Raw genomic sequence first — 23,347 nt, 5'->3', positions numbered from 1 at the left:
GTCTGATAAATTTCATACACATAGACAACAATTCCATTTGCAACAAAGGCTACAGTAATGTGACTTGTTGTGCAGGGTAATTTGAAAGAGATCAATAGAAAAACTGTAGTCTCATTTCCTACTGGATTTGAAAACAAAAAAACAACAATTTTGCCAGCAGCCGCATTAATTATGTAGAAAGTAAAGCAACATTTCTCAGAAGTTGGTCCTATAGGAGTGCAAATTTATTGGCTGCTCGTTCCCAAAAGGTATTCCGAATTTCCCACCCCGGACTAAGCAAGTGGTTCTTGTCAAGAAACGTCTCTATTCCAAAACACAACAAACTAATTTGACTAATGACCTTAAAGACCATTTGTCCTTAACAAATATATCATCAGCTGTTCATTTGTGTGAATTCCAAACATTCTTACAGAGGCTCCAAACTCTAAGTGACACAAGGAAGGGAACAGATCTATTTACTGCCAAGATCCTTAACGCCTCACAGATAAGCCAAAAATCACTTTAAATATGTTTGGATAATAATAACTAACGAATTAAAGTGTACCAAAAATTTGATAATAATGTCAAGAAAACTGCCATAAAGCAACTTGTCCTGAAAACCAGCTTGTCACATCTTTTAAAGGACAAATCTATGAAATGTCACTGAACAAAGAACTAAGCCATTTTGTAGTATTTAGAATCAATGCGTGATTGATGAAACCCATTCCTTACCATGTCTCCTTTATCTCCCTTTTGTCCAGAATGTCCTGCCAAAACTGGAAGCCCTTGATCCCCCTTTTAAATACACATAAGTTACATAATGCAATGTTAATATGCTAAATGGGCTGAGGTCTAAAACACTGATCAAAATTCAAAGAGGAGTCCTAGCCTGAACTCTGGCTCTTTGTACTTCAGAAGAGATTAGCTGAGCATCGCCCGCTGATGAAGTGCATGTCTGTGCCCAAACACCCCCTTATTTGTGCTAAATTGCTTCTAATAAGCTGTTATTTCTGTCTCTGGCTGTCATCCAGGTATACGGACTGGCATAAATGTGCTTTAATTGGCCATTCATTTTGCATGCGGCATTACCTCAAGATCCATTGTTGAGTGCTAACTCGCTCATTTTAAGAATGCTTTCATGGTTTAACTTTACCTTCAGAGCAGGACAGTGGCATCGGTCAGTGGGGAGCTGAGCTGGCATGGACAGCATTCTGTGGAGGTATCCTGTGACCAGCGGGGCCGCTGTGGGGTTGTGGGTTACTACAGGTTCACACTGGTCAGATTGAAAATAAGGCAATACATTAGACTGTGATAAAGTATTCAGACAATTATTGTAGACCAAGATAATCAATTATTATGCTTTGAATAGGATATGTGGGGGATTTTCTACATGCATACTGCATGCATATTCATCTTCTGAAATGCATAACACTGGCAAACTTTGTTATGCTAAATATATCATTTGGCGCTGTAAAGTCATATTAATATGAGTTCAATTCTGAAGAATTTGGGAAGAGCATTTGTGCATTTTCTGGTCACACTTTACAATAAGGTTCATTAGTTAGCATTAGTTAACTACCTATGAACTAAGAATGAACAATACTTCTTCAGCATTTATTAATCTTAGTTAATATTCATTTCAAGATTTACTAATACATTATTAAAATCAAAGGTTGCACTTGTTAACATTAGTTAATCTACGGTGAACTAACATGAACAAACAATGAAGAGCTAAATTTTTATTAACTAACATTAACAAAGATTGATAAATACTGTAACAAATGTTTTGCTCATTGTTAGGTAATGTTAGTTAATACATTAACTAATGTTAACTAATGAACCTTATTGTAAAATGTTACCCATTTTCTTCAGTATTACTGTGCAAAATTTTGGAACTTTGCGTTCGCTCGCATAAAGTTTGCGTTCCTCCGAGAAACTTTGCGTTTGTTCGCAAAACATTTTTTCTCAAAGTTTCTCGAGGGAACGCAAAACAACAAAAGCATTGACAAATTATTTTTCCTCCCATTTCATATGTTTTTTCTTCCCCATGTCCCTTTAGGGGTTCCTTAGATTTCCAAATAAATTATGCTTAAGAGGCAGTTTTTTAGTGAATCCAAAACATACAGAGTACTGTTATTTAATACATTTATTTAAACTCTAAAATTATTAAAAGTCAATAATTGCAAAAAAGGTAGTTCAATTTTGAATATAAACAATGTAATATTTAAATTATCACATCATTTGGTAATTGTATTGTTTATATACATATACAGTGCAATGCATAAGTTAATACACCCATGCTAAAGTTGACTAAAAAGAGGAATAAAAAATCATATTTTGGAAATTGAACTTAATGCCTTAATTTAAAAAATTAGGAAAAATCCAACCTTTTAGGACACCAATTTTCTTTGTGAATGAATAATGTATCGTAAATAAATAAATGTTCTTCCTTAAAATACATGGTGCATAAGTGTGTACACCCCTATGTTAAATTCCCATAGAGGCAGGCAGATTTTTATTTTTAAGTATTTTAGGTAATAATTTTAAGTAATTTTTAGGATACTATGCATCCTGATAAAGTTCCCTTGGCCTTTGGAATTAAAATAGCCCCACATCATCACATAGCATTCACCATACCTAGAGATTGGCATGGGGTACTTTCCATAAGATCATCTCTCAATGCAAATCAAACTAGCTTTTAGGCTAACTGAAATAAAACCATGCCAATCTCTAGGTATGGTGAATGCTATGTGATGATGTGGGGCTATTTTAATTCCAAAGGCCAAGGGAACTTTATCAGGATGCATAGTATCCTAAAAATTAATAAATAAAAAATACTTAAAAATAAAAATCTGCCTGCCTCTATGGGAATTTAACATAGGGGTGTACACACTTATGCACCATGTATTTTAAGGAAGAACATTTATTTATTTACGATACATTATTCATTCACAAAGAAAATTGGTGTCCTAAAAGGTTGGATTTTTCCTAATTTTTTAAATTAAGGCATTAAGTTCAATTTCCAAAATATGATTTTTTATTCCTCTTTTTAGTCAACTTTAGCATGGGTGTATTAACTTATGCATTGCACTGTATATATATATATATATATAAATATATACATACATACATACATACATACATACATACATAACATACATATATATATATATATATATATATATATATATATATATATATATATATATATATTCTTCAAAGCCCTACAATATTTGTTAATAAAGTGATGGCGCCTTAGGCAATCGAATGTGTTGCCCAATTACGTGACCGTTGGACCATTCCACAAATGTAAAGACCATGTACCAATTACAACATTGAGCAGGGATGTGGATTTTCTCTAATCCAATCATTTAAGAGAATATGTTGCCTTTAATTAATCAGAGATTATTGCCTGCAGCAACTCGAGCTAAAAGGATGTCCTCAAGTGCTTTTTCCACAATGGAAACATTCAGTCCAACAACAATACATGGAAATTACAATGGCTCTGTTCCAAAACCTACTGCATTGCCTACATGGACAGCATTTTAAGAGTTTCAAAAGGTAGAATGCCTTCTTTAGGCCAAATTCTGAAGCAACAAACCCAAAAGAGCCCATGTCACACGGGAACCACCACTTCCTACTTCCACCCTCTCTTACGAGTCTACATGTCCTCCAGGAACCTTCGGTCGGTAAGTGAGCAGTGCCTTGTGGTATTAGTGCCATTACAGAGAGGCACAAAAATCAATCTCAAGAACGTTTTCATTTCTTGCTGTGGAATGATCTTCCAAGCCCTATCAGGACAGCCGTTGTTAAGCTTGATTTCAAACAACTTGTGTGCTTTTTCTGGGCAAGACGGACCAAACCGCAGAGCTAATAGAGTCGCACAAACACTCATATTGTGCAGTCGAGCACAGAAGACCAACGGCCAAAGTCAAGAACTTCTTTAAATAATACATTACATTTTGTTTTGTTTTTAACTAAACTCTACCGTACACTTGGAATACACCACATGTTGCATGGGACCATTCGGTGATACTTTTGATACTGGTCGCTATTCACTGCCATTATATGGACAAGCGCGAGAGGGACAAGAAGAAAGAAAGAAGGGCATACAGCATCCAAACTAAACCAGGGTGAGTAAACGATGACTTCATTTTCATTTTAGGGTGAACTATCCCTACTTAAAATAAAATCAATCTTAAACTTAAGTCTATTTCTCAAACAAAACCATCACATGAGCACTTGTGAGGAAGCTGTCTATGTAGGCAGCAGATGGAAGGGTAGCTCACTTGATTTTGGAACGGAGCCTTTGAAAACTACCACAACAAATAAAACAAAAAGAGACACTTCAATCTTTACCTGAAAGAATAAGGTTATTAAAAAGCAGTGTTAAAATGTGACTGGCCAGTTCAGATATTATTTTATGAATATGTCAAGACTTTAAAGTCCCCCTGTTGTGAAAATCAAGGTTTTAATGTTGTTTATTACATGGCTTGGTTGAATTCTAATGTAGAATGCGGTCTGTTATTTCTTGATAACAGACCGCTGCGAAGTATAACACACCATTGCCATGAAAAACAGAGCGTTGCTATGGACGCAGGATTCTAACCGTAGAGACGGAACAGACTATTTTCTTTAGCGGAAGCAATACAATTGTTTTTAAATCAATAAACTCCTTTTTAAATCAATATTTTGTGTCAAATTATTGATTTATTTGGTAGGTAGCCATGTAATAAGGTAGGTAGCCTCCGCTTCGCGTCGGGGTCTTGATCAGCCTGTCGGGGTTGTATTCGCTATAACAACCGCCTCTCTCTACATTACCCCTTACTTGTCTATGTGGTATTTTAATATACCACAAATTCAAAACTACAGTGGACCAAAGACAGTCTTAAAAATGTTTCTGCCGTCACAAACTACCTTGTAACCAATCACGTCAACAAGTGATCGTCAACGAGTGAGTGGAGCCGGGGCTAATTTGCATATTTATAGAACCGTGTATACTAAATGAGGCAAGGGTGTAGAGTTACATTCAAGCTATTTTAAGGTATGACATATGTCATTTTGGTGATCAAACTTGAGATTTAAGGGATACAATTATTGACTTCAGGCCAGGGGGACTTTAAGTTTAGTGCAAAAATGATGGGCTGGGTTTACAGTCGGTTAGGATTTGCATCACACTGCAGCACCATAAACCTCAATCTTACCGTAACTCCAGGAGAATCGCAGCATCTGTCCAGGTCGGCTATTCTAGCATCACAGAAGATCAGAATCTCTTGAAGCTCAATCTGTCAAGGTAAACTGACATTTATTGGCATGAACACACATAACTGATAAACAAATACAACAGATAAACCTTATTCTATTTTGACCTGCATCAGATTCAGACTTGAAGTTAGTGAAGTTCCCTTAATATATTAGTGGTTGCCATCATAGTTTGAGGTGAGCCTTCACATTCACTAGCTGTACTAAATGTTCCAAGTGTTTGCATTCATATTCAGCTTTAGCAACTGAGTGTTGCCTTATTTATGACCATTGATGAGAACCTCGGTCCAAAACTCACATCCACTGGACGTCCGTCCTCCACTCGAGTGGTGATGAAGGTGCGTCCGCTCGCATCCATTCCAGATCTTTCAGCGGTCACCTGACGTTCAATTAATTTGCAGTCCAGGTAGATGGAGACGGCGTTGCTCTCGACAGAAACGCCCAGCTTGTGAAACTGTCGATCGAAGAGGGCGTGCAGGTCTCGGTTCTTGAAGATGTACAGGAGGCTGTTCTTCAGAAAACTCTGAGCTAAAAACTCTACTGTTTTTTTAGCCCCATCCACTATTAATGACACCTAAATGAAGTAGAAAATATGAACATTAGTGGTTCCTTAAGACAGTTAATGAGATAAGCTGAATGAAGTCTGAAGAGATTGCAAAAGAGTACTATTTAAATAATGATCATTTTGTCTTGCAGGAGTTCTAGGGATGCACAATATATCAGCCACCATATCACCATATCATCGGCTGAAATGTTCTTTTTTAATGTTATTGGCTGATATATTAAAGTCGATAAATAATAAATTATTTCTTTCAGCTGAGACACTTCAGATGCGCACTGTTAGCCATGATGGCCATGATGGTTTTGAATTGCTTGAAATATGATTAGAATCACTTCAAAAAAGAAAAATACAGTTAAATGGAGCATGTGCAGCAAATAAAAATGTGGATTTATTTATCGGCCAATGTTTTGGTTATCGGCTTTCAAATATAAAGAATGATCAGTTATCGGTATCTGCCAAAATTTTCATATTGGTGCATCCCTAGTTTTGAGCATACCCTGATTGATCAATGTCTATTTTACAGATAAAAAAATAATGAAATCTAAAATATTTTACACACCTGTGTATCTCCACTTTTATCAAAGATCTGCAGAACAAACCAGCGATCTCTCTTTGTGGTTTTTCTGAGCCGGAACGTGGCAATAATGGAGTATTCATGAGAAAGTCCATTTGGGAACACAGATCTTTAGACAAGAGACATAACACCAACATCTATAATTAATGTTTATCAAAATAAAAAGTAGATTGCAAAACAAAAATACTACCATTCCGAAGTTTGGCAGTAAGCCGCTTATGCTTAGTTGCTTACCAATTAAGGCTTGAAAAAGAATTACAGTAAAAACAGTAAAACTATGAAATATTATTGTTATTGCAAAATAATATTAATAAACAGTCGTGCTGCTTAATATTTTTGTGGAAACCGTGATAAAAAAAAAAATCCAGGATTCTTTGATTAATAGAATGTTCAAAATTTCTTTTGAACAATTTAAAATATCCTTGCTAAATAAAAGTATTGATTTATTTTTTTTATTTTTATTTTTTTTACTTTACCCCAGTTACACACTTTACCACAGTAAATACTTCTCAGGGTGGTTTAATGCTATTTAAATTAATTCTAAAAAATAAAATACCACCAGAAATACCCTTTATGTAAGAAAATCAGTGACAAACATATGCATCTAATTAAATATCTCAAACAATGAGAAAGACATCAACAGTGACAATAAATGAAACTAAATAGTGCATCGACTGCCCAAGCAAAATGACTAAATGAATCAGACTTCCGAACACTCCATATGAGGGAACAAGAACGTTCTAGAAAAGCATGATTATTGTTTCAGTTCAGCAGTAAAGTGCTATTTTCAGTAATTTGTCATTTAACACACTTACTTTATATTCAAAGCACCATATTGTACATGAACTGACAGTTAAATTGAATCTGAATGTGTGTTTTTAGCTTCACTAACTGGTGTTAGTGCATTGGCATCCATGTTCTCCTTGTATTTTTTCTTTAGTCTTGCCTGAACAATTTATCAGACGAGTTTATCCAAAAATGTGTCCATTCACAGCCGGAGATCATCCTGTCTGTCAGGCTATTGTTTGAAACCACTGAGATGTTTTCATTGGTCTAAATGTAGTACAGTAGCTGTGACTAAAGTCAAACTCAAGAAACAAGACGCTTGAAAAAAAGTTTTACAAAAAAATTGTGAAGCTTCTATCCGGTTATTAAAACTGTTGAAAGAATAATATTAAATTTTTGAGTGAATCACATAACACTGTACGTGTTACAGAAAGAATTACTCCTCATTTTCCTTTTTCATTTCTTTCACACACTATTTGGTAATTTACTGGCACTTCATCAAACACCATCAGGAAAACTGACAAATGGGAAATCTCATGTATGAATACTTTAAAAGGATGAGAGAGAGAGAGAGAGAGAGAGAGAGAGAGAGAGAGAGAGAGAGAGAGAGAGAGAGAGAGAGAGAGAGAGAGAGAGAGAGAGAGAGAGAGAGAGAGAGAGAGAGATCAGACTTGCAAGAAGCTGAAAATTAGCTTCTGCTCAAATAGATCATTCTCGATTCTCTCTAGGCACGTCTGTCTCCTGCTTTCACAGGCAGAGTGGAGGAAAATTATTAAAATGATATATACTCTTACTTTACATGCTGGCAAGATCAAAATGCTTTTGGATAAGAGGAAGACACAGGAGAGAGGCTAGTCTAGATGTAGCCTATTATAGGACAATGGCCGGATTATTACTAAAACTGACCACAACATTTTCAAAATCACTTGGTTGGCTTACTCGAAGGCATGCTTCACTCAATTGAGTAGATGAATAATGCCTTAAATAATTGCTTTAACTTTAATATATTTCTCAAAAAAAAAAAAAAATCATATGGCTTTGGAAGATATGCAGCAATGCAAAAAGAATCACGTTGGCAATGTACACACTGCAGCTAAATTCGGTTGTCAATTCATCTTTTAGTGCTTAATCATGTTCTGTGCACACACAGTTCAGTCATATACGGGAGTGACAACCGCATTCTACAATGGAATTAACTTCCAAAATGCAGGTAGTGAAAAACGCATTTACAAAAATGAATGACGTAATTTAGCATGCATCAGAAATGTTTTTCTCTTCTTTATGTGCCGCGCAAGAAATCACAGGGAAAGCGGTACGAGCCTCGACTCATTCGTGTTGCCAGATATGAATTATTATCAAAATGATTGAACCCCCAAATTTTGTGCAGAATCTTTTATTCTTTATAACTTCCAATAGCCGCTGCCTGTAAGTGCTTAGAAGCTTCTGTCAACTCTCTACTGCAATCTCAGCCCATTACTCACTTGAAAAAGCTTCCAGATCACTGATAACCTTTGGTTTTCACGTTACCACTGCTTTCTTCAAATACCACCAAATATTTTCAATTAGATTCAGATCTGAAGACCGTGCAGGCCACTCAACAACATTCTACGACTGATCCCTGAACCAAGCTCAAGTAGGTTTGGATGTATACTTTGGGACGGCTGTCCTGCAGGAAAGTCCATTGATCATCAAGCTTCAGTCTCTGCTTTGCCAAAATGGCTTGATACTTCAAAGAATTCATGATGTCCTTCCTACAGTCAAGCTTTCCACTTCCTGCAACAGCAAAACACCCCATAACAAGACTAGACCACCTCCATGTTTGACCGTGAAGATGGTGTTCTTCTGCTCGTGAGCTTTGCCTTTTTTGCATCAGACATACCGCTGATGGGTCCAAAAAGTTCAAGTTTGGTCACATAACTCCATAAAGCATTCTTCCAGAACTCCACAGGTCTATCCAAATGAATTTTAGCATATTCAAGTCAGCCTTTTATGTTCTTCTTGGTCAAGAGAGGCATTCAGCAAGACGTCCCAACATGAAGTCCATGCTTGTCTAGTGTTCCGCTTATAATCCTCATTGAAATATTTTTTCCTTTCATCAAGTCATATTGCAAGTATTTGGCAGTAAATTGAGGGGTTTTCTCATTTGCTCCGATCAAACATTTTATTCCCTTTAATGATATTGTGCTTTATCTTCAACACCCTCAAAGGTTTTCTGGTACAACAAATTTTAAACTAATGAATAAGACTGCCAGCTGTGTCTCTAGACACTTTCAGTGTTTTGGAAATCTTGTATCCAGACTTTGTAATGTAATAAAACAATTTGTTCTCTACAACTTTTATGAGAGCTCTTTTGGCTTGGTCATATTTGCTAACTTCACATGCATGGGCCAAATGTATGTGTGTAACAGCACAAGCCAATTCAGTTTTGTTATAGAGTTTCCAAAGCCTTAATTGTGTTTCAACACAAGTTTGTACCATACCATACAAATAAGTGACATAAAAACAGCAGTGTTGAATAATTATGACACAGCTGTATTACAAAAAAAAATCCTATAACTCAAAAGCATCACTCCTGAAACTTGACAGTGTGTAGGTGGCCAAACTTAAATGATGCTTTTCTATAAAATTTGACAGTCACTGGTGATTACTATGTTCATACAATGAAAGAATATCCTTATAGCCTCTTCTTTCCATGCCGCAGAAGAAATAAAGTCATGAAGGTTTGAAAAGTCCATTTATCTCGACATGGAAATAAATACGCTTACAATTATAGCTTAAAAATGACTTTTATGGATTTGCTGAGTAATTGATTTCATGACTACAACCCTAAATTAGACTTAATACGACCAGCCGGTGGAATGGACTTCTGCCGAGTGAGACCTCATAAGTGAGGGCAGTGTTTCGAAGCGCACCAACCTGGGCACTGTGACATCAATTCACTTCATCACTGAGCTGTTAAATAGGGACATCAGAGGCCATATGTCAAATATGATGGGATGCAACACTCTAACACAGCCCATATTAAACTAATCTCTGAACATTCAGATGAATAAACAAATAAATGGTGCCATTGCTACAAAAAGCCTCTCACGTTTGCTATAAGTTTGTTCAACCATGCTTAACATTGGGACATTGACATGGTAATGTAATGTAACATAACGTAACACAATATAAATCAGTGAAGACTACTACACAGCACTAAATACTAATAATAATAATAATAAAACATTCCACAAGTCTTCCATTGTCAATGCTACCCCAAACTTATACAATTATTTGAGCCAGCATTATGTTTCATTTTGGCCATTCAAATAAATATATTGCAATTGTGTTTGGTGGTTTTGTGCCAATAGTGGCACATAAATTACAGACTTCACCTTTAAGAGTTTCATTTTGGTCACAAAAAAAAGGAAAGAAAGAAATTAGTCAGCTCACAACTTTAAGAAAAGTTGGTCAGAAGCTGAATAAATGTGTGGTATGCCTACTCTAGGTAGTGGCTTTTATCAACCACTCAGTTAGGACTACTGGGCGAACATCATGTCATGCAATTAATATTCATGAGCTAAGCTCATAAGCTTTATATTGTGCTTTTCAGATCGTTCCCACGCTCCTTTTCTCTCATAAAAATGAATACCAAACATGCAATTAACACATCTTAGCAGAATCATCTGTTAAACAACTAATGGAAAATAGTCTGGGGGAGTGGAGCCTTCTCTTTCCATGTGACGGTATCATTTCCTGCAAGTAAAGTGAGAGATGTTTGGTGTTTGTGCTGGGGACTCTTTGACCCCTCTTCTGCACCCCTTTGACACATCCAGCTGACTAACACCATCACCTGTCAGAGATCAGCTTAATTGAGGTATGGCAGGGTGTGTGCATGTGTCTGTATGGGGGTCCGGGTAGACAACATGGCATTCTCGTCCCCCAAAACCGCACTCCACCTCCAGCCAGGGAGACTCACAGTTGGTCCCCGAGGGCCGGTCTGAGCAGCAGAGAGAAAGCCCCACAGCAGGCCGCTGACCACCAAGCGTTAGATAGAGCAACAGATCGCAAATCATCTGACCCACGGCCCTTTCAGGGTCCCGGGGAGCAAACAATGCGTTTACAGTTGTTTAAAAAAACGCTAAAAATATCCTCCCTTTCCCTGTGCAGACGACTGAGTGTTATTTTCCACTGGTGAAACGTGTGGAGGTACAAGAGACATCCACTGGGTTGCTGAATCTCTATGGCCAACCCAGCAGGTGTGCTTGAAACCACAGAGAATAAGACTATGATGAAACACAAATTAACAAATGACCTACAAATGCTAAACAATGTACTACTTTAGTGAGCAATGCGCCATGTGTTTCCATACTAGGAAGTGGCCCCAAAATCTTAGACTTTCGGTCAGTTAATGTATTAATCTTATTGCTTTAGATGAATTATCAAACCAAGTGGTATTTGCAAAATCAAATTATGCTAGACCTTTTCTCAGAACCTCTTCTAGCAATTACATTTAACTTACTGGTCCCAGGGACATTTTTAATGGATTTATGTAGTCAGTTCTCCTTAAGTTCACACAGATGTAGCCCATCACGTTAACTATGAACATACTGAAAGTGTCCAAATGCTTTGTCTTAATCTTGAACAGTATCCTAAAGCAATAAGTAAGGAGAGGCTGTGTGGTACAGTGATTTTATCACAAGAAAAAATGTGACAACCTAAAAATATATATACACTACAGTTCAAAGGGGAGGCAATTCATATTTTTATTCAGCAAGGACACATTGATTAAATGTCAAAAGTGACAGTAAAGACATTTATAATGTTACAAAAGATTCAAAGAATTCAAGTTCGTATTCAAAGAATCGTAAAACAAAATCACTGTTTCTACAAAAAAAAAATTCAGCAGCACAACGGTTTTCAACATTGATAATAATAAAGAAATATTTCTTGAGCACCAAATCAGCATATTAGAATGATTTGTGAAGGATCATGTGACACCGAAGACTGAAAATTCAGCAATATTTCACAATATTACAGTTTTTACTGTATTTGTGATCAAATAAATGTAGCCTTGGGGAGCAAAATAGATGTCTTTCAAAAACACACACACAAAAAAAAAGCTTGGAAAACTATTACTGTTATTTAATTAATTATTTTATTTTCTATATTATTGTTAAAAAAAAAAGTTATAAACTAGAAAAACTAATCCCACATACTACTCTGCTGTGAACCAAAGACAGTTTCAAAAACGCGGTTTAAAGGACAAATCCAGTGAAAAATGAACCTGGGGGTAATTAACACATGGTTACCGAGTCGATCGTTCCCTGCGATGCGTTTTCATGAAAATCGAATGTAAAGAGTTTTATCTTTAAAAACAGATTAGCTCATAACACTAGTATATGGGGCACAGAGTAAGTAAAAGTAAATCGCTAGTTAATACCACTAACAAGGCTCAAAATAGCCTCACACTAACACGGTAACATAATGAGGGTCCCTACATGCAAACCGAAGCATTGAGAACTTTGTAAGTGTACAGACAGTTTAATAAGAAGATACTTTATAAAGACAGTACATTACGCGTTAACAGACAGGCGTCATCTTGGAAAACAGTCTCGACTAATCGAGCCACAAACGGCGTGCTCAGTGAGCTTGTTGATAGGAATTACGTTTGTGAAATCTAACGTAGCACGGCGTTCGTGACTCGATTAGTCGAGACTGTTTTCCAAGATGGCTCCTGCATGTAAACGCGTAATGTACTGTCTTTATAAAGTATCTTCTTATTAAACTGTCTGTACACTTACAAAGTTCTCAATGCTTCGGTTTGCATGTAGGGACCCTCATTATGTTACCGTGTTAGTGTGAGGCTATTTTGAGCCTTGTTAGTGGTATTAACTAGCGATTTACTTTTACTTACTCTGTGCCCCATATACTAGTGTTATGAGCTAATCTGTTTTTAAAGATAAAACTCTTTACATTCGATTTTCATGAAAACGCATCGCAGGGAACGATCGACTCGGTAACCATGTGTTAATTAACCCCAGGTTCATTTTTCACTGGATTTGTCCTTTAAAATCGCAAAATTTCTGACGTCACAAACTACCTTGTAACCTATCAGGTCAATGTGTGATCGTCAACAAATGGATCTCTGAGTGGAGGCGGGGCTAATTTGCATATTCACAGAACTAAATGAGGCAAGGGTGTCGAGTTACATTCAAGCTATTTTAAGCCATTCAAGGAAATTTTTTTAAAATGTATCATTTTGGTGATCAAATATGAGTTTTAAGGGATAAAATTATTGACTACAGGAGGACTTTAATAATAAATATTTTCTAGTTTATATTTATATTGTAATTTCACTCATCCCACCTACGGCTGATTTGGGAGTGTGAGGCACTTTTCTTTTATTTAAGAAAAAATATTACAAATTGTTAGTCAAAAAAAATATGGAACGCTCACTATCACAAGGAAACCAAAATTACAAATACAGCCTATTTCTTACATGTATGCATTTGGCAGATGCTTTTATCCAAAGCGATTTACATTACATTCAAGTTGCATTTGATCAGTTCATGCATTACCTAGGAATCAAACCCAAGACCTAGGCATTGCTAGAAACATTTATTTCACTTTTTGTCAGATGTTTTTAGTGCAAACACTACACTTTTATGTTTGTGTCATAATCAGCATAATTAGTCATGTTTGAGCATGACGTATGACCGACTGGAACGCTTTGAAGTCGGAAGTGGTGAATTTTAACCTCAGTCTTCCCCCATATCTGACTTTGTCTGGAGCGCGCCAATCCCACCGGTTTTTCAGTGGAATACAAAGGAGTTCTTTTGAGCATCAATTTGAACTCATATGAGCTCTTTGGATTCATGAATATGGTGTGGGTTCATGTGGTCTGGACAACTTGATTTTGCCGGAACACAGCGTACATAACATGCATAGATGTCCAAGGCTGTTATGTAGATTAAACATACCTGCAATGTCTAACTAACTTAGAAGCCTTCCTTGAACTTGGTGTCACCCTTGAGCTGTAAGTTATTAGAGTCATTGTAAGGCAATTAATATACAGGACATGATTCCCCATTACAGCTGGATTTCTCTTCTAGGCGGCAGTCCATTACAGTCACCTCTCTTTCTCCTTGGTCGAGCCCACAGCCCACGGTCTGCAAATTAATTCTGTCCAAATTATTCAACATGTCTCACGGCTCACCTCACAGTTTATCCTTATTAGCCAATGTGAGGGGAATTATCTCAGCGAGCTCGTGATATCTGGGTCATTCCATGTCAACACACCATTAAAAGCATCCGCGACATCTACATAGTCTTTCTACCGGATATCATCTGAAGTGAAAGCAAGCTTACACCATGAGAAAATATCGGTTTGCTCTGCAGGAACCCAATAACGGCCTGGCATATTATCAAAACTCGAGAGGCGGAAGCTCGTGCGAACCGCTTTGAGAATGCAGTTTGTTCAGCTAGGCAACCAGCGCTCTGTCCCGTACCGGCCTCTCATGGAGATTTATATGAGAAGCTGTCAGAAAGGCGAACCAGAACACGCAACATGTGGATGTGGGCATTAATTCAAACTCCCATCATAACATGCTCATCACAGCACTGATTCTGCAAGGAACTGTCCTACTTTCTGCTCTCCAGATGCGAGAAGATTCTGCACATCATCGATCACATCCAAACTATGTAAACATATGGATATGCACATTTGCTGCAATAACTTCCAGCTTAGCCATCACGGTTAGCTCTACGTCGTTTTCAGACAAAACGACCATCTGACTGATGTGCGAGTGGAAAAGTAAAAGGCACAATATCAAAACCTCATCAATATTTGCCGAACTTACTCAGTTGGTTTAAACAGGGGTTTGCTCCCCAGTCTAAACAATAGCCTGTCGTCCGTCACCATGCCTTTTCTCAGAAGGAACTTCTCAGCTAAATCAAATCCTGTAAACGAGGAGAAAAAGAAAAACAATCATTACATTTATGCATTTGCCAGTCCAAAGCATTTGAGTGTAAACATTTTGGGAATTGAAAACATGACCTTAGCGCTGTTAGCACAATGTTCTGCTAAAGGAACAACGTTAGCTTCAGGCTAAAGAGATTTTTACTAAATGTCGTCCCATACAAACTGCTGAACACACATTTGTAGTCTGTAGTTTGTAGTTAGCAAGGCATCACTGTATTGTTATTCATCAAAAATTCTGGTTTTATGGGCTGTCATAAACCTCTAAGTATTAAACTTCTGCAACTTGTACAGACTCGATTCCATCTTTATTTTGTAGATGATTTCAGCCTTTAGACACATGTTTTGATACACTTTATACTTTTTTGATAATCTCTTAAAGTCAGAATAGCAAATATAACACACAGTCCATGGCATTGTGATATTTGCATACCAAATCGTTATTGGACAATGTTCTTGCATTCATTCGTATATTAAATAGTGATTGTTTTTTTCTTTCATGCTATCTATTGAACCATTAACAATAACGTTAGTGTAAAACTTAAGTTTTTTGGGTTTTTTTGGAAGAAATTTATAGTTTTATTTAGCAAACTGATCCAAAATTTCTACTTCAAATAAAGCAGCACTGTTTTTAACATAAGAATATTTCTTGAGTGCCAAATCAGCATATAAGATTGATTTCTGAAGAATCACGAGACACTGAAGTTGAGAGTAATGGCTCATTACACACGAACATTACATTGTAAAATACATAGATATGTATAGGTAGAAGCCACTTCCGACCGCTCCAGACACTTCTGCGCGCCCACCATCTTGGAATTGTCAACATGTCACTCACAGTAAAAATCAATGATGCCACAACATTGCATAGCTTCTGGTTGTGAAACGGCCAAGATTAAAATTCCTGAAGAAATGGGATAACCTTTCACAGGTGAGAATGTGTTTTTTTATGTATTAACTCAGTATTAGAACTTTTTACTATGGCACTTTTTAATGTTGGTTTAGCTGATGCCTTCATCTTGTTGTATTGTGTTAGTTTAGCAAAATCATACATGGTTCTAACTACGGTTGCAGACAGACAGTCAACTTGCTCTCGAATGTTCATGTACCGGCTTTGACCGTTCCAATATGGCGGGCGGCTTACGTATAGTGTCCCATAGAAACAAACTGCTCTGTCAGCTTCAGCCATGTACAACATTAGGGATGTTTTAAACAGCCTGCAGTTTGATGTTAACAGCATTGCATACGGATGAACTGTGCTTGATTTCTGTTTGTATATACAGTGTATCTTTGTTTGTACCTGTGAATTCTCTGTGAATGTTCACACTGGTATGCCATATCTCATCCAGCTTTAAAGATGGACATGTATGATCTGCAGAAGAAAGGAATATTATACATTAATGAAGCAATTGAACTGTTAAGGGTTTCAGCTTGTTTAATTTACAGTTATTATTTTTTTTTTTTGTATGACACATACCTTAAAGTCTTGGCTACAAAACAAGCCATTCCAAAAATTCTTACACAGGAAATGATGAACTAAAAACTTTGATTTGAAGCAAAAAAAAAAAAGTATTTGAAAATCAGACAAAAGGTTGCTTTAAAGAAGGAAAGAACTACAATTCCATGGAGCATTGCAAATGACAATCAGATAAAAATGATGGATACATATAAAACTATTGTTTTGAAGATGTTGAAACAATATATTTCACATTTATTGGAAAATATGCATATTTATATAAATACTTAAGTAGTTTGAGAGCATAAGGAGACTGACAATAACAATAATATGCAGAGCTTCATGGCAGTTATTTTGGTGTGATTTCCCAGTGGAATTTCTTCAGAATCATGGTTAAATGTAGGTTTTCATCAATAATTCTGCTGTTATACATGATTATTTGAAATAACATGAGCTGATGGCTTCAAACAAAAACATACATCAATCAACAACCTCTCACAGTCGGTCTGTATTGAACAGTTTATAAAGTTAAAGTTAAAAAACAATTCTCCAATGGAGAAAATAAATATGATTTTTATTTCTGAAACCCCACTTGTTTACTCTATTACAGTCTTTTCATTGAAGCTAAACCAGTAAAACAACTTTGAAAAAGCAAACATATAAAAATGTAACATCCAAAACCATCAAACCATTGCTTTGGTTGACAGATATTGTAAATTAATAAACTGTAATCAAATTACAAAATGTAAAATGTGTGACAACTTGCCCCAACCTTATATTTATTTAAACCACCCCAATCCTGAGAACACAATTCAATATTTCAGTCAAAAGCCCTATTCGGACGGGATTAACTTTACAAGGGTAGATAGAGTAATGTAATTTTACCACAGGACGTCTGTAATATTAATAGCCAATTCGCACGGGATAAGATATCTCAGTAAAACTAGCAGAAGTGGGAGGGGTAACTCGATTTGCACATCGCCGTTACCCTCCTGTCGTCATGTGCGTATTACGTTGCTTCCTCATATCACGTGCGCATACACATATAACCTATATCTGGTCAACGATGTATTAATTAACTTCAGATTGGATTGTGTTGGTAATAGGCACTTTCCTAACGCTAAAAGATGTTTTGTGCCTCTAACAAGTGCTTTCGATCTTCTTTCTGATCTGAATGGTGTGTGGAAAACACTTGAGTTTTGCCACAGACTTGTCCCAGCGTCTAGAACGCAATTGAATGCTTTTTCAAGCGACTCCACACTTGAAAAACCGCGGGAAACTACTTTTAAACACGATATGACGAAATATTTACGTACATATTTACAGCGGGTTTATTCGCACGGGATTAGTATTACCTGAGGTAATTTTTTCGGACCTTTTTACTAGTGGTCGACCGATATTGGTTTTTTGATGGCCGATGCCGATATCTTAGAGAGCAGGATGGCCGATATAAAGCCGATATTTTTATTATATACTTTATATTTATTTGAATCAATATTTTATAAATTTTAAATAAATTAGAAAACAAATCTTTAAAATAAACATGATTATACTTTAGATGGCAACTTCTTGAATCTGCAATCCTATTACAGTATTTTTCACAAATAAAGTAATTGTTTAAAAATATATGAATATGTGAATAAAAAGGAAGTAAACACTGTAACATTGCACTTTGTAATCTGTAATATTGTGCGCACTGGTAAACATATTTTTTCAAATAAAGACAAGGTAACGCTACCCAGACAGCAACATGGTGTCGGCCCAGATCCGGCCCACATCTGGTACACATGGATTACACACGGCCCAGATGTGGGCCGTATCTGGGCGGATACTATGTTGCTGTCTGGGTAATATTACATACAGCACACAGTGAAAACGATATGAATATGACACAGTGGGCAACTGGATATAGCACAGCATATTTTAAAATGAAGGATTTAAAGTTTTTCGATCGCGTCTCCTGTGAAGCTGATCTTCTGTTTGCATTCAGTCACTTCGCACGGACCGACCGTCACTCGCAGTAACACGTTTATGCAGGCTACAAATGCACACTTCACAAGATATCACAGCTGGATTCCATTAAATGTGCAAGGTTTGTGAAATTAAATGTTTATTAGATATTCAGATATTTGTTTAAATGATGTAGATGCGCATTTGCTGAATGTTGACAGTAAATGAGAAAGTATTTTAGCCTAATTGTTTGCCTTTTCTGTAACAAATAATATAAAAGCAACACTTTACTTTTTCGTATACCATTTACTTTCTTTGTTTACCAGTTCTGTCTAACAAAGTATTAGATATGACTGACAGAGATCGTAAACTAATAAAGACTAATGTGATCAGGCGCTGGTGTTCTCAGCGCCGCCCGTCAAAATAAAAGTCAGGAGCGCCGTCAAAATAAAAGTCCCGCTTCCAACACATCGGCCAATCAGAAAAACGTATCGGCCGATGCCGATATTTTAAAAATATATCGGTTGACCACTACTTTTTACTGAAGGTAAAAGTCGCCGTAATCTTTACTTACATTGTCCATAAAATGGCACATTTGGACGGGATTAAAATCACAGAGAATCTCTTGTAATTATTACTTTACCCCACCTCTCCATGTTAAACTAGTCCCGTGCCCCCGGCCGAATAGGGCTAAAATCCACCTTTGTTATATAGCTGATTTAATAATTTAGTAGTTACTGAAGTAGTAGCATATACTGAAACCCCAATGACCCCTAGCCCGGTCAACCCACCAATGACATTGGCAGCCTGACATTGCTGAAGGACAAATTCTTCTTCAGCAAAGAACAATTATACCAAATAAAGAGGATGCTCACACACAGACACAAATGAAAAAACACACAAACATATCTACATCCAGAGCCGCACACCCACAAAACACAGCATTAACAGGAAATTCCAAAAATCAGCACATCTGCTGGCAAACTGCCGACTCTTAAGGAGAAGGAGCACATGCTGTAAATCCTCTCTAAATCTCTTCCTGGATGTCACGCTCACACAGTGGATCACGGAAGATAGCAATCCACTCAGCTGGCAAAAATATTGCTTGCCTGTCCTCTTGTTCAGGGGACTCTAATTCGTGGGCATTTACACTGTGCAATAATATTCCTTAAATCGCCCCAGGTTAATCTGAATGGGGCTGATAAAGCAATTCTATCGGACACATAACACCACAGCGGATGTGTCCTGGTGCCTTCTGAATGCCACCCAGGTCAAGGGCTTGACGCCATGTCCTCGCAAGAAGGAATTTCAAATAGCTGTGCAAGAGTCCCTGCTTCTTAAAGAAGGGCGAGACGCCTTTCATCACAAACAATTCATTTGCATACAAGGATCCCGAACAAGAAAGCCGAAACAGAGCGCTAATTAAAGTCGATGACAGCGGCGCTCTGCACCCCGAGCGGTGTCAACATTGACCTCTCGTGCGGAGACGAACAAGGCTTGAAAAACCAAACAGACGTAATCTCTTCTAATCAAACCTTCTGTAAACGGACAAGAATAAGCAAACATCTCAGTGACAGCATACATACCCATTCTCTCATTCACTGCCATTCCTGAAGTAAAAGGAATGGAATTTACGATCCACAGGAAAACAGTCCATCTGAGATAGTGATTCATGTCGTCTTTGGCACATGAGAAAGGGCCCCTTGAAAACCTACAAATAGAAAACAACGTCACTTTTACAACTCTTTGATGCTCTTCTGGGTAACGCAACACCACTTGTTACTGTCTGTATCATGACTGATTGCTTTTCCTTTTGATATGCCTTCACAATTCAGTTACTTTTCATTAGGTTTTACTGATAAACAACATTTGAAACTAACTTTAATGTCCTATAATCAAGGATAATCACTATCAAATGGATATTAGCTACTCTATCTGACAGAATAAGCAGGAACAGATCATTCTGTGTGAAATTCAACTAGCACTTCAATTATGTGGTGAAACATCTTAAAACAAAATGTCAAGTGTGACATTTCACTCCTCAGAATAAACTCCAGGCCAGAGTAAGTTTCCAGCATGAGGTGCTTCTGGGGACCCAGTGCCAGATTCCTGTAAACTAATACGATCCGTTACCCACCGCTGACTGTTGTTATTGAGCTCTTAAGTAACAGGACAAACAAATTGCACTAAATAATTAAACACTTGTGCTATGGAGTTTTAAAACACATGCAGTTTTGCAGGATGCAATCATTAGTGCATTTTTGTACATAAACGTGGAATAAATTGGTTTGTTGTGAGCTTCAAACTCAAGTTCAAAGTTTGAACTTTCAAGAAGGCAATATGATGGAAATTTGTGACATCTAATTAAAGCTAGGTATATTTTGTGAATATAGAATGCAGTACTACATGGGTAGTGTAGAACACAATGTAATGTAGTGAATGAAAAAATTCAACCCACTAATATATAATATATATATAATATATATATATATATATATATATATATATATATATATATATATATATATATATATATATATATATATATATATATATTGGAGTTCATTGCACTTATTTAACCACTTTGAAAGGCTTTACTAATTAATAAAATCAAGCTAAAAATCAGCAAAAACTTATATCAATCAAAAATCACAACTTTTTGTAAAAGATAGATGGAAACCAATTATGCTGTACTCTGATCATACAAGCAATTCTTATTGCGCTATGTGGAATATTTGTACTTTTAAACAGGAATTAAACACTGTATATGCTTTCTTCATACACATTTAAACCTAAACTCTTGGTGATTAAAAAAGATCATCTGCATGTTATGTCAACTAACTGGTAGGCTACACACTAAAAACTGTAATCTAAATGAGAGAAACGCTATAATTTTATCAATGCATGTATTCAATGTGAAGCTAAAGCTGGTCTATATCTGATCAGTATTATCCATCAATAATAGTGCTCAAACTCCACGTGCACTTGTTTAATAATTAATATACAGAATGAATATAATCAAAATAGCTTCTTAAAACAAAACTGTCTATCAATAAACAACAATAAAACATACAGCTGATGCCTAAATGTGTCACGTGCATGGTCAAAAGCTACTGTTTACTGCAATTTCTCTGTGTAACCGAATGATGATATGACTATCTCTCTCTCTCTCTATCTCTCTCTCTCTCTCTCTCTTCTTGAAGTACACGAACGCCGACAGCACAGGACTCACAGTGGCGTGTTAAACTCAGATGACATCAAACATGATCATTTAAAAAAAATGACACCGCACGCATACTGTGCAAAAACACCTACAAAGTCACAGCAACCGAGACAAATGAACACCGGCTACTTACATTTGCTGAGAAAGTTTATAATTCCAGCGTAAACACACAGCACAAGCAAAAATCCTGTTGGGCTAATTAGCGCATTTTAGGCAGCTATGGGTCCAAAGCACACTTGCAAATAAAAGTGAGAATGAAAGCTCGTGCAGGAACCGTGTCCTTATTTGTCGCACTGCCTGACCCTCCCACCCACTCATTAGAGAAGCACACATCAGGACGGACAGGACACTCTCAGGGGCTCCCTGTGGAACACGCTACAGCACACACAGGGCACTTCACCAATAGCAGGGATACTAACTTTTCTTTTTAATTAATTAGAGGTCAACATTTTAAGAAAGACTTTAAATAAAAAGTGAGCACATTTATATTTTATGTGCTTAAGTTTTTCCACATTTATTTTCATTTTTTTCAATTTTCATTTTTGATTGTTAATATAATGTCAACTGTAACTATAATATTTATAATATAATTTAACAAAATAGAATTTGATGAAAATGTTGTGGGAAATAGTTGAAGTACCTTTTAAAAAAGCATTTTGTAATGTAAAAATTACATTGATTTTGTTTGTCCATTAATATATAGGTATATTAATATCTACAGTATTTTAATGGGATTCTGGATGGGATTTTTTTAATGGGAAGTTGTAGCCTATTATAGTATAGCCTATTAATATATTATGTTATGTTATGTTATGTTATGTTATGTTATGTTATGTTATGTTATGTTATGTTATGTTATGTTATGTTATGTTATGTTATACTAAATTATATTATTGTCTATTATACTAAATTATATTATATTATATTATATTATATTATATTATATTATATTATATTATATTATATTATATTATATTATATTATATTATATTATATTATATTATATAGGCTATTATATTATATAGGCTATTATATTATATTATATTATATTATATTATATTATATTATATTATATTATATTATATTATATTATATTATATTATATTATATTATATTATATTATATTATATTGTTTTATACTATATTATACTATATTATATTATAGCCTATTATATTATAGCCTTTTTATTATATAAATGAATGAAACCAGATTACTTTACTCCATTTCTCAGCATGAGAAGCACATACTTTAAAAATCTTAAGGCAACCTTAAAAAGGTATCTCAGCTAAACGGTAAAAACAATGTTTGATACACATAACAGAGAAATTTGAAAGCTAACATATGGAAATATCAGCCAGCGGTTTGGCTAACAAAAATTTAATTAAATGTAAAAACTTTGTTAAGTTTTGAAGTAAAAAAGTATTTTCTTTTATTTTGAAGTTAATTTAGCTTTTATTTTGTATCTTGCTCTGTCTTGTCCATGTTTCACTTTTTATTAATCCTGTCTTACTGTGTGTCATTGTTCATTAGTTTGTTTTTTCCCCCAGTTTTTTTTTTTTGTTCAGTTGGGCTTGTTATCTTGTGTATTTCA

The 23,347-nt window shown here is 35.9% G+C and overlaps 1 protein-coding gene across 2 annotated transcripts in view; it reads right to left on the bottom strand.

The window, feature by feature from the left end:
- LOC311069234 (uncharacterized protein) overlaps positions 1 to 22,010 on the bottom strand; it is a 161,753-nt gene extending 139,743 nt beyond the window's left edge. Inside the window, exons 1-9 of one of the 2 annotated variants that reach the window (XM_084092249.1) lie at positions 21,889 to 22,010; positions 20,119 to 20,243; positions 16,427 to 16,498; positions 15,008 to 15,107; positions 6,363 to 6,486; positions 5,540 to 5,815; positions 5,184 to 5,264; positions 1,133 to 1,252; positions 712 to 774 (exon numbers count right to left, since the gene is read on the bottom strand). In XM_084092249.1, coding sequence (XP_083948375.1) covers positions 712 to 774; positions 1,133 to 1,252; positions 5,184 to 5,264; positions 5,540 to 5,815; positions 6,363 to 6,486; positions 15,008 to 15,107; positions 16,427 to 16,498; positions 20,119 to 20,243; positions 21,889 to 21,890 — 963 coding nt within the window. In that variant the 5' untranslated portion in view covers positions 21,891 to 22,010. The remainder of the gene's footprint in view (positions 1 to 711; positions 775 to 1,132; positions 1,253 to 5,183; positions 5,265 to 5,539; positions 5,816 to 6,362; positions 6,487 to 15,007; positions 15,108 to 16,426; positions 16,499 to 20,118; positions 20,244 to 21,888) is intronic. The other variant, XM_084092250.1, reaches the window with a different exon arrangement.
- Between the last annotated feature and the right edge of the window lie 1,337 nt (positions 22,011 to 23,347).

Source organism: Abramis brama, assembly GCF_963993115.1.
Source record: "Abramis brama genome assembly, chromosome: 19".
Taxonomy (NCBI): domain Eukaryota; kingdom Metazoa; phylum Chordata; class Actinopteri; order Cypriniformes; family Leuciscidae; genus Abramis; species Abramis brama.
Note: the sequence above shows the minus strand (reverse complement) of the source record. Positions and strands in the feature narration are given on the sequence as shown.